Genomic DNA, 12,438 nt, shown 5'->3' with positions numbered 1-12,438 from the left:
CCTTCAGTCCTCTCTGAGACCTGCAGTGAGAGGAATGAAGGTGTAGAATTAGGTGTGTCACAGCCAAGTACTTGTGGGCAATCTGCTTTTGGTACACCGACGTCAGATTGTACCAGGCAAATTTCCCTGCCCCAGCTGCTGCACCGCCGAAAGAAGTTTGCTCCCAGCCATCCACATGCCCAGCGGTTGAATGCTAGCTTGGCAAAATTGCTAGCACTTCAACTGCTGCCTTTTCAGTTGGTAGACTCTGCCCCCTTCCGTGAGTTTGTGGAATGTGCGGTTCCTCAGTGGCAGGTACCCAAACGCCACTTTTTCTCACGGAAGGCGATTCCGGCTCTCTACCGGCATGTGGAAGGCAATGTCCATGCCTCGCTGGACAGGGCGGTCAGCGGTAAGGTGCATATTACCGCTGACTCATGGTCCAGCAGGCATGGACAGGGACGTTACCTAAGTTTCACGGCGCATTGGGTGACTCTGCTGGCAGCTGGGAAGGATGCAGGACAAGGTGCAGTAGTGTTGGAGGTTGTTCCGCCACCACGCCTCCAAAATGCTGATTGTGACACACCTCTCTCCTCCACCCCCTCCTCTTCTTCTTCCTCCATGGCCTCTTCCTCGGAACCAGCGGTGCTCCGTAGGCGTTCAAGGGGCTACGCAAGTACGCAGGCCAAAAGATGCCATGCGGTGCTTGAGCTGGTGTGCTTGGGGGACAGGAGCCACACTGGGGCAGAGGTTCTGTCAGCTCTGCAGGGGCAGGTTCAGAGGTGGTTGACGCCACGCCAACTTAAGGCAGGAATGGTGGTTTGCGACAATGGCACCAACCTCCTCTCTGCCCTCCGACAGGGACAAATGACCCATGTGCCCTGTTTGGCTCACGTCCTTAACTTGGTGGTGCAGCGGTTCTTGGGCAGGTACCCGGGCTTACAGGATGTCCTGAGGCAGGCCAGGAAAGTCTGTGTGCATTTCCGCCGGTCATATAATGCCAGTGCTCGGCTTACGGACCTCCAAAAGGAGTTTAACCTGCCCAAGAACCGCCTAATCTGTGACATGCCCACCAGGTGGAACTCAACGTTGGCCATGCTGCAGCGGCTGCACACGCAGCAGAGGGCCATCAATGAGTACCTGTGCGACTATGGCACCAGGACAGGGTCAGGGGAGCTTGTTTTTTTTCCCCACGCCAGTGGGCCATGATCAGGGATGCATGCACTGTCCTGTCACCATTCGAGGAGGCCACGAGGATGGTGAGCAGTGACAGTGCATGCATCAGTGACACTGTCCCCCTTGTCCACCTGTTGGAGCACACGCTGCGTGGAATAATGGACAGGGCACTTGAGGCAGAACAGAGGCAGGAAGAGGAGGACTCCCTTAGCTCTCAAGGCCCCCTTTATCCAGACAGTGTTCCTGCATGCCCGCCGATCACACAGGAAGAGGACGAGGAGGAAGAGGAGGAGGAGGAGGAGGAAGATTGTGTCAGTATGGAGGTGGAGCCTGGCACTCAGCATCAGCAGCAGTCTTTAAGGGATCAGTCCCAAGAAACACATGGACTTGTACGTGGCTGGGAGGAGGTGGCTGCGGACCATGTCGTTCTTAGTGACCCAGAGGACTCCGGACCGAATGCCTCAGCAAACCTACGCTGCATGGCCTCCCTGATCCTGCAAAGCCTGCGTAAGGATCCTCGTATTCGTGGTATCAAGGAGAAGGACCAATACTGGCTGGCAACCCTCCTTGATCCACGTTACAAGGGTAAGGTTGCGGACCTTATCTTGCCATCGCAGAGGGAGCAGAGGATGAAACATCTTCGGGAGGCCTTGCAGAAAGGTCTGTGCAACGCGTTCCCAGAGACTGCGAGGTTACAAACTCCTGTTTCTGGACAACGTGTTGCTGAGGCTTCGGTCAGTCAAAGAAGGAGCGGTGGAGAAGGTGGCCGTCTGACCGATGCGTTCAGACAATTTTTTGGTCCGCAGCCCCAAGGTATGATCGGTTCCAGCAACCATCGCCAGCGTCTGTTTTACATGGTGCAGGAATACCTGGGGCAAGATCAGACTTGGACACCTTTCCCACCGAAAATCCTCTGGGTTACTGGGTCTTGAGGATGGATCACTGGCCAGAGCTTGCACAGTATGCAATTGAGCTACTGGCCTGTCCTGCATCCAGCGTTCTTTCGGAACGCACATTCAGTGCTGCTGGAGGCGTGGTAACCGATCACAGGGTGCGTCTGTCCACCGACTCGGTCGATCGGCTGACCTTCATAAAAATGAATGAGTCTTGGATCACCACCAGCTACCAAGCACCTGATGCTGATGTAACCGAATATTTTTTTTTGAAATCTCAGATCCCTTCAAAGACTGCCTATGCTGATGCTGAGTGACTATCCCTGAGTAATTATCCTCTTCCTCCTCAATCATCACGCTGATAGCTTGTAAGAACATTTTTGGTTCTGGGCGCCACCACCAGTGCCTAAGGCACAATTTTTCAGCCCCTGTTTAACAGGGGCGTGTAATTACAATTTTTGATGTAATACTTTGCAGCAGGGCTCGTTCCTGCATTCCAACTAGAGTGTCTGTGAGGGGTTGCAGTGTTGTGGCACCAGCACCAGTGCCTAAGGCCCAATTTTTCTGCCCCTGTCTAACAGGGGCGTGTAATTACAATTTTTGATGCAATACTTTGCAGCAGGGCTCGTTCCTGCGTTCCAACTAGAGTGTCTGTGAGGGGTTGCAGTGTTGTGGCACCAGCACCAGTGCCTAAGGCCCAATTTTTCTGCCCCTGTCTAACAGGGGCGTGTAATTACAATTTTTGATGCAATACTTTGCAGCAGGGCTCGTTCCTGCGTTCCAACTAGAGTGTCTGTGAGGGGTTGCAGTGTTGTGGCACCAGTGCCTAAGGCCCAATTTTTCTGCCCCTGTCTAACAGGGGCGTGTAATTACAATTTTTGAAGCAATACTTTGCAGCAGGGCTCGTTCCTGCGTTCCAACTAGAGTGTCTGTGAGGGGTTGCAGTGTTGTGGCACCAGCACCAGTGCCTAAGGCCTAATTTTTCAGCTCCTGTTCAACAGGGGCATGTATTTACAATTCTTGATCTAATATTTCACAGCAGGGCCCTGTGAGGGCTTACAGTGTTGTGGCCACAGCAACACCTAAGGTCCAAATTTCTGCTGAGTATATAGGGCAGGACCCTACTTTCAAACATCTAACTTACAAACGACTCCTACTTGCAAACGGAAGGAGACAACAGGAAGTGAGATGAAATCTACCCCTAGGAAGGGAAATTCTCTCCTTTAAGAGTTAATATGGGAAAACAATTTCTCCTTTCCACTGATGCTTTCCAATCCTTGTTCCACAAAAAAACCCAAATTTTCAAAAAACATTTTTCATTGGGACAAAAAAGTGAGGTGAAATCTTCTGAAGAGGAGGAAAGACAGCAAAACAAATGTCACAGGGGTGATAACCCTTCCCTATGTTTTCCAAAAAGCTTAGAAAAGATTTTTTGGCTGGAGCTAAACACGTTAAAAATGTTCAAAATTACAAACAGATTCTACTTAACAACAAACCTACAGTCCCTGTCTTGTTTGCACCGCCTGTATACTGCTGTTCAGAGTATATAGGGCCTGGTGGCCCCACACCTTTCCTTATTTTAATTTGGGTGCGGGGTTCCCCTTAATATCCATACAAGACCCAAAGGGCCTGGTAATGGACTGGGGGGTACCCATGCCGTTTGTCTCACTGATTTTCATCCATATTGCCATGACCCGACATGACATTAAACCCGCAAGCAGTTTTAAATTAGATTTTTTCCTTTAAAAATGACATTTGGTGCAGGGACTGTTCTAAACATGGGAAACACGCGTCACTTTACAGGCATACTATAGACACCCCCCAGGTACGATATTTAAAGGAATATTTCACTTTTTTTTTTTTACTTTAAGCATCATTAAAATCACTGCTCCCGAAAAAACGGCCGTTTTTAAAAGTTTTTTTTGCATTGATACATGTCCCCTGGGGTAGGACCCGGGTCCCCAAACCCTTTTTAGGACAATACCATGCAAATTAGCCTTTAAAATGAGCACTTTTGATTTCGAACGTTCGAGTCCCATAGACGTCAATGGGGTTCTAACGTTCGTGCGAACTTTCGGTCCGTTCGCGGGTTCTGGTGCGAACCGAACCGGGGGGTGTTCGGCTCATCCCTACTCATGACCTGCTTCTTGATTGGCCAGGAGTAGAGTCAGTGTTACAATAGTGAATATCGAATATTCATTTACTATTGTCACACAACTGGGTGTGGTGCCCCCCGAGACCATCCTTTTTTTGAAGTTTATTAGAGCCTCTGGCTCTAATCACGTACTTTAAACCCCCCCATCATTGGAATCAATGCGTCCAGTGCCCTGCATGTAGATCAGGGGAGTGGACGCACGGATAGGGGGGGTGGCGCCCGTGCGCCCCTAATGGACGGGCCACCACTGCTGTATATGGTCTATATACAGTATATATGTCACAACGATCATGGGATTTGCCTATACCGTAACTCTATAATTTTGAGAGTCTCCCAAATTGGAGCACATACAGTATATAGCACTTGCGAGTCCCATGCATAGTTTATACGTATAGGTAAGCCTATAATAAGGCTTACCTATTAGGTACTGTAAATATCTCCTAAATGTGCACCGTTTAGGTGATATTTACTACAGAATATATGCAGCCGATGATGTCTTTGGTGCATGCGCTCTGAAGGAACGGCCACCCATGCCGTTCCTTCAGAATCCTGTGCCATGAATGACGGCTCCCCTGCGCATGTGTGGGAGTGATGTCTTTGCGGCTCGGGCCAGTCACACAGCCAGAGTTCGCAGACCCGGAAAGGAAGACGAGTGAAGATGGATGCTGCCTCCAGCGATGACATTGCATCACCAGAGGGCTTCGTTTTCAGGTAAGTTTCACATAATGTGCTAGTATGCAATGTTTACTAGCACATGATGCCTTTACTTTGCAGGTCCAAAAAAAAAAAAACAACAACCAGCGGTTTACAACCCCTTTAAGCCTTCCTACACTCTGTGTGTTATGTTCTACTGGCCCTTTTGTGTGTAAAGTACTCCTAACCGCTGTACTCTGTGTGATAACCACTCCTGGCCCCTGCATTCTATGTGTTTTGCACTACTTACCCCTGTGCTCTGTGTAATAATCACCCCTGAGCCCTGTAATCTATGGATTAATTATTTTAATAATTTCTGATCCTTGTCCCCTGTGTGTTATGTACCCATGACCCTTGTACTGTGTGGGATTACCACTCCTGACCCCTGTACTCTGAGCAGTAACCAGTCCTGTCTCCTTCATCTTCTGCATTATGCACTCTTGGCCCCTGTTCCCTGTGTGATACCCTTTCCTTACCCCTGCACTTTCTGCGGATACCCATTCATGACACCTGCATTCAGCCTTACACACTCCTGACCTCTGAAATCTGTGCATTATACACTCCTAAGTCTGTGTTCCGTATTGTTAAGCGCTGCACTTTCTGTGTTATGTACTGCTGAGTCCTGTACTCTGTGCAATAACCACTCCTGACCCCTGTAATCTGAGTAATAACCACTTCAGACCCCTGCATTTTCTGCCTTATGAACTCTTGGCCCCTGTTTCCTGTTTGATACCCCCTTCTCACCCCTGCATGTCATTAATTTGTGATTTTATGGATACAGCACTTTTTAGCTCCGAGTCTTTTCCCTGTTCAACAATCAGTTGGGGACACTGACACAGTGTAGTTAGTAGTTACATCTATTATACTGTGTGGGATTTAAAAATTAAAATATCCTTTTTTTGGTTAGGGTGTGTATGATTATGTGTAATAGTTCAATAAATTGCTCTTGACTTTGCAAAGCATTTCAGATATTGTGCTGAACCCCTTTAAGTTTTGGTATGGCATAGTCATAGTCATGTTATAGTCATGTTACGGGTAGTCATAGGTTACGGCATGGTGGTACTCAGGGGGTTGAACAGGCAGGTGTCATAGAAGGTAGTGGTTGAACTTAGGAATAATATGTTTAAACTGAAATAAGGCTCTAGGATGCTTAAATTATCATATTTTTGTCTTTCACCTAGGTCTCAAGACGATCGATTTGCACATTAACTACCAATCGGGTCCACTACTTGCAGTAGATGCTAACGCTGAATTGGCTTTACGATGGCGTGCTCATGGACTTCCCTTGAGGACCACAAAGACCATGATAGCTGACCTGCACTACGAGGCAGCCCACTTGGCTGGGATCAGTGGCGGACCTCATACTGTTATTGTATTGACCCTGTGGGCTCACTTTACCACTTACCCCATCAGAGTTTATTTGGAGAGGCTGGAAAGAGTTCGTCAAGCCATTTCATCTCTGCTTTTCCGTAGTCCTAAGACGACAGTGCTCATAAAATCGGCCAACACGGGCTATAAGTCAATTTTTGGCAGTGACTGGTTGTCTCTTCAGCTAGACATTCTACTGCGGGCTGCCTTTAAAGGAATGGATATCACTATTATAGATGCCTGGGACATGACGTCTTGTCACTACCTCCCCGACAACATCCACCCAGGTCCACCAGTCATCAGGAATGTGGTGGACCTTATGTTGTCCTATATATGCCCTACGTGATTGATAAGATTATGTCCTCATGTTCTCTATTCCTTGTTTGGATATCTGTTAAACTTTTTATATAAATCCTGGCATTCGGGCAGTTTCCCTGTATTGGTTTAGTAGTTTGTATTTCACTTTTGCATGGTTGCTGGCAAGTTAAATTACAGACTGGCTTACAAGTAGCTTTTGGAGACTTTTGTGGTGAGATATCCCCACCAGAATTTCATGTTCTGTCCAACTGGCATTGCCATAACCAAACCTAATAATTGTATTCTCCCCAGTAGATTGTTCATAGATTCTTCATAAAGTAGAACATGTTCGAAGAACAACATGTAATGTAAAGTAATGTGAACTATATATAGTGTATGCATTATACCTATCTATCCAGCAGGTGGCACTGTAGTGTGCATCTATGGTAATGTATTTAGAGACATGTTTTGATATTTAAAAGTAAAGCCGTATTGCTGTATCCAAGAAGCTTCCAGCGCTTATATCAATACTCTGTACAATAGGTTATGGGCCCAGCGTACTCAGTGGGCACCTTTAAAAGGGTATTTGACATTCCCGCATGCTCCGCTTAGCCAACTCCCAAGGCAACACTGTTATCCTTATGGTAGTTAACCGGTTCTCAAAGATGTGTCATTGTATTCCACTTAAGAAGTTGCCCACTTCTAAGGAACGGGCTTCCATTTTTGCTCGGGAGATCTTTCGCTTACATGGGCTACCCAAGGTGATTGTCTTGGACAGGGGTAGTCAGTTTGTCTCCCAGTTTTGGCGAGTCTTTTGTGCACAGTTGGGAATTCAGCTTGCTTTCTCCTCTGCGTATCGCCTACAGTCTAATAGGGCTGCAGAATGAGCCAATCAGTCCTTGGAGAAATTCCTACGTAGCTATATTTCTGACCATCATAACAATTGGTCAAACCTATTACGGTGGGCAGAGTTTGCTCACAACAGTGCCTGCTCATTTGTGAGTCTGCTGGAACTCTGTCAAAGTGGAACTAGTCTAAGGGGTGAGTTAAAACTAGAGTTTAAAACAGGAGGGTATACCAGGGGTCATGGTACCTGTGTAATGTGAGTACCTGAGTGTTGTCTGAGTAGTGTGTGTGGATCATTAGTATTTGTGTATTGTGTACTGTATACTTGTGTATTGCGAGTGCACGTAGGTCTGCAAGTGCATGTAGGTCTGTGAGTGGTCTGCGAGTGCGAGTAGGTCTGCGAGTGGTCTGCGAGTGCGCGTAGGTCTGTGAATGCACGTAGGTCTGTGAGTGGTCTGCGAGTGCACGTAGGTCTGTGAGTGTGCGTAGGTCTGTGAGTGGTCTGTGAGTGCGCGTAGGTCTGTGAGTGGTCTGCGAGTGCGCGTAGGTCTGCGAGTGCACGTAGGTCTGTGAGTACCTGTGTATTGTCTTGAGTATTAGCGTCAGGAAGCTAGTTGTTAGGTAATTTGGACAAGATATAATCCCCAATCCTCATTAAATTTAATAGGTACGATGCCCGGCGGTTGTGGAGAGGCGATTCTTTGTACATCTTGCGGCATGTATGCGTTCCTTGATCATCCGATCAAGGGTGAATACTGCTGTGCAAAATGTAAGTGCATTGTTTCCCTGGAAGCCCAGGTTTTGAATCTGGGGAAGCAACTGTCAGCACTGAGAAGTCCCTCCATACTAAAGGAGAGCCAGGAACATACACGGCAGGTGCCGGCAGGGGCCAGCACAGAGGCTGGTGGAGACAAAGAGGTGCAGGCACTAGCAAAGAGTAGATGGGTGACAGTCAGGAAGTGTAGAGGGGGTAGTGCCAGGGCTGGAGCATCCCAATAAGTACGCTCCATTGAGTGACATTGGTGAAACCAGTCAGGAACCAGCACTGCTGGAGCTGAGTTACTCGCCTAGCTGCCAGGGGAAGAACTCTTCCAGTGAGAGTGGGGGGGAAGCGAAGGGAAAGGAAAAACAGATTCTGGTGGTAGGGGACTCAATTCTTAGAAGGACAGAGAGGGCAATCTGTAACAAAGACCTGAAGCGCCGAACAGTATGTTGTTTACCGGGTGCTCGGGTTCGGCACATCACGGATCTGGTGGACAGATTACTGGGAGGGGCTGGGGAAGACCCAGCTGTCATGGTGTACGTTGGCACAAATGACAAAGTCAGAGGCAGATGCAGTGTCCTAAAGAATGATCTTAGGGACTTAGGAGCTAAATTGAGGAAAAGGACCTTCAAGGTAATAATCTCAGGAATACTACCAGTACATCGAGCCACACCAGAAAGGCAGAGGTAGCTTAGGGAAGTAAACAAGTGGCTGAAGAGCTGGTTTAGTAAAGAGGGGTTTGGGTTCCTGGAGGACTGGGCCGACTTCTCAGTCAATAACCGGTACTATAGAAGGGACGGACTGCACCTAAATGAGGAGGGTGCAGATCAGCTGGGAATGAAGATGGCCAAAAAGTTAGAGGGGTTTTTAAACTAGATGATGGGGGGGAGGGTCCAGAGGTAGAGATAGTCAGCGCAGAACATATTCCAGAGGGTAGTATTGGAGGCATTAGTGGCACAAAAACCCAAGGTAAGTATAGTAGCAAGTCCTAGTTGCAATCTCGGAACACCCAATACGAGGATAATATTCGACCGGTCTAAACTACATGGCATGTTCACCAATGCCAGGAGCCTGGTGGACAAGATGGGTCAACTAGAGATACTATTGTACGAGGAGGATTTGGATTTTGTGGGAATTTCAGAGACCTGGTTCAACAGCTCTCATGATTGGCTGGCAAACATTCAAGGGTATACTCTTTATCGCAAGGATAGAGAGGGTAAAAAAGGGGGAGGGGTATGCCTATATATCAAGAATAATGTACTAGTGAATGTGATAGATGACATCACTAAGGGAGCTAGGGAGGAGGTGGAATTCCTTTGGGTAGAGCTCCAAAGGGATGAAGCAAAGGGGAAAATAACATTGGGAGTATGCTATACGCCCCCTAACCTGAGGGAGGAAGTGGAGACAGATCTCCTATTACAATTTGGATTAGCAGCAAGGATGGGAAGTGTTATCATAATGGGGGATTTTATTATCCAAACATAGACTGGGCGGAGGGAACCACGCATTCATCTAAGGCTTACCAGTTCCTTAATGTCTTGCAGGACAATTTTATGGGTCAGATGGTAGACGCACCAACTAGAAGTAAAGCATTACTGGATCTATTGATTACCAACAATACAGACCTGATCACAGATGTGGAATTACGGGGTGACATGGACATTCATTGTACTGTTCATTTAAGCACAAGAGACTCCATTTTGTTCTCACTGTTGAAATGTGTTCTGTAACCTTCACCTAACACACAGACACTTCTCCTACTAAACGCTCTCTACTCCCCCCTCCCTTTTCAAGGTTTTACTTTTGCAATTGTTCTATTCGCTAGTTTTTAATAATATATTTCTATTTGTTAGTTTTTAATAACATCTCACACCACCCCTTTCTTATCTATGTATAAAATAACATGTAATAATAAATTTTTCACTGAACGGACATTTTAAACACAGTGATTGAGTCCTGTGAATCTGTTCCTGCAGCTGCAGTATTAACTTTGCTTTAGAGTCCCAATCAGAAATCAGTCATATCAGGGGCAATCTAGGTAACATCGATCACAGGTCATTTAGTTTCAGTATAAATCACACAAATAGGAAACATAAAGGGAATACAAACACACTGAATTTCAAAAGAGCCAACTTCCCTAAACTACGAATCTTGCTAGAAGGCATAAATTGGGATAAAATCTTAGGAACAAAGAACATGGAGGAGAGATGGGTTTGCTTTAAGAGCATATTAAATAAGGGCATTAGCCAATGTATCCCATTGGGTAATAAATTTAAAAGAGCAAACAAAAGTCCTGGATGGCTTAACTCCAATGTAAAAATGCATATAAAAGCAAAGGAGAAGGCCTTCAAAAAATACAAGGTTGAGGGATCATCATCAGCATTCAGACTTTATAAAGAATGCAACAAGAAATGTAAGGGTGCAATAAGGGTGACTAAGATAGAACATCAAAAAAAGACACATAGCGGAGGAGAGCAAAAAAAATCCCAAGAAATTCTTTAAGTATGTAAACAGTAAAAAAGGAGGACAGACCATATTGGCCTCATAAAGAATGAGGAAGGACATCTGGTTACAAAGGATGGAGAGATGGTGAAGGTATTGAATTTATTCTTCTCCTCAGTCTTCACGAGGGAATCGGGGGGCTTCAGTAACCAAAACTGCAGTGTTTATCCTCATGACACATCACAGAATGCACCTCCATGGTTAACAGAGGACAGAATTAAAATTAGACTTGAGAAACTTAACATTAATAAATCACCTGACCAGATGGCTTGCACCCTTAGGGTGCTTAGGGAACTCAGTCAAGTGATTGCCAGACCGTTGTTCCTAATTTGTACAGACAGTCTACTGACTGGAATGGTACCAGCTGATTGGAGAAAAGCCAATGTAGCACCAATATTTAAAAAGGGCCCAAAATACATCCCTGGGAATTACAGAACAGTTAGCCTAACATCAATAGTATGTAAACTCTTGGAGGGGATGATAAGGGACTATATACAAGATTTTATTAATGAGAACGGTATCATTAGCAGTAATCAGCATGGATTCATGAAGAATCGTATTTGCCAAACCAATCTACTAACCTTCTATGAGGAGGTGAGTTGCCAGCTAGATAAAGGAAGGCCTGTATACGTGGTGTATCTGGATTTTGCAAAAGCATTTGACACAGTTCCCCATAAACGTTTACTGTACAAAATAAGGTCCCTTGGCATGGACCATAGGGTGAGTACATGGATTGAAAACTGGCTACAAGGGCGAGTTTAGAGGGTGTGGATAAATGGGGAGTCCTCGGAATGGTCAGGGGTGGATAGTGGGGTCCCCCAGGGTTCTGTGCTGGGACCAATCCTGTTTAATTTGTTCATAAACGACCTAGAGGACAGTTCAATCTCTGTATTTGCAGACGATACTAAGCTAAGCAGGGCAATAACTTCTCCGCAGGATGTGGAAACCTTGCAAAAAGATCTGAACAAATTAATGGGGTGGGCAACTACATGGCAAATAGGGTTCAATGTAGAAAAATGTAAAATAATGCATTTGGGTGGCAAAAATATGAATGCAATCTATACACTGGGGGGAGAACCTCTGGGGGAATCTAGGATGGAAAGGGACCTGGCGGTCCTAGTAGATGATCAGCAATGGCATGCAATGCCAAGCTGCTGCTAACAAAGCAAACAGAATATTGGCATGCATTAAAAAGGGGATCAACTCCAGAGATAAAACGATAATTCTCCCGCTCTACAAGACTTTGGTCCGGCCGCACCTAGAGTATGCTGTCCAGTTCTGGCCACCAGTCCTCAGGAAGGATGTACTGGAATTGGAGCGAGTACAAAAAATGGCAACAAAGCTAATAAAGGGTCTGGAGGATATTAGTTATGAGGAAAGGTTGTGAGCACTGAACTTATTCTCTCTGGAGAAGAGACGCTTGAGAGGGGATATAATTTCAATATACAAATACCGTACTGGTGACCCCACAATAGGAATAAAACTTTTTTGCAGAAGAGAGTTTAACAAGACTCGAGGCCACTCATTAAAATTAGAAGAAAAGAGGTTTAACCTTAAACTACGTAGAGGGTTCTTTACTGTAAGAGTGGTAAGGATGTGGATTTCCCTTCCACAGCCTGTGGTCTCAGAGGGGGGCATCGATAGTTTCAAGAAACTATTAGATAAGCACCTGAATGACCACAACATACAGGGATATACAATGTAATACTGACATATAATCACACAAATAGGTTGGACTTGATGGACTTGTGTCTTTTTTCAACCTC

At 46.1% G+C, this 12,438-nt stretch overlaps 1 protein-coding gene across 1 annotated transcript in view; it reads left to right on the top strand.

The window, feature by feature from the left end:
- Window positions 1-7,002, top strand: part of LOC141133485 (NXPE family member 3-like) — a 183,173-nt gene extending 176,171 nt beyond the window's left edge. The window contains exon 6 of the mRNA XM_073622879.1: window positions 6,078-7,002. Within this exon, the coding sequence (XP_073478980.1) occupies window positions 6,078-6,610 (533 nt within the window). The 3' untranslated portion in view covers window positions 6,611-7,002. The remainder of the gene's footprint in view (window positions 1-6,077) is intronic.
- Window positions 7,003-12,438: the final 5,436 nt, after the last annotated feature.

The sequence above is a fragment of the Aquarana catesbeiana genome, linkage group LG03 (genome assembly GCF_042186555.1).
Source record: "Aquarana catesbeiana isolate 2022-GZ linkage group LG03, ASM4218655v1, whole genome shotgun sequence".
NCBI lineage: Eukaryota > Metazoa > Chordata > Amphibia > Anura > Ranidae > Aquarana > Aquarana catesbeiana.
This window is presented reverse-complemented; position numbering and strand designations above follow the sequence as displayed.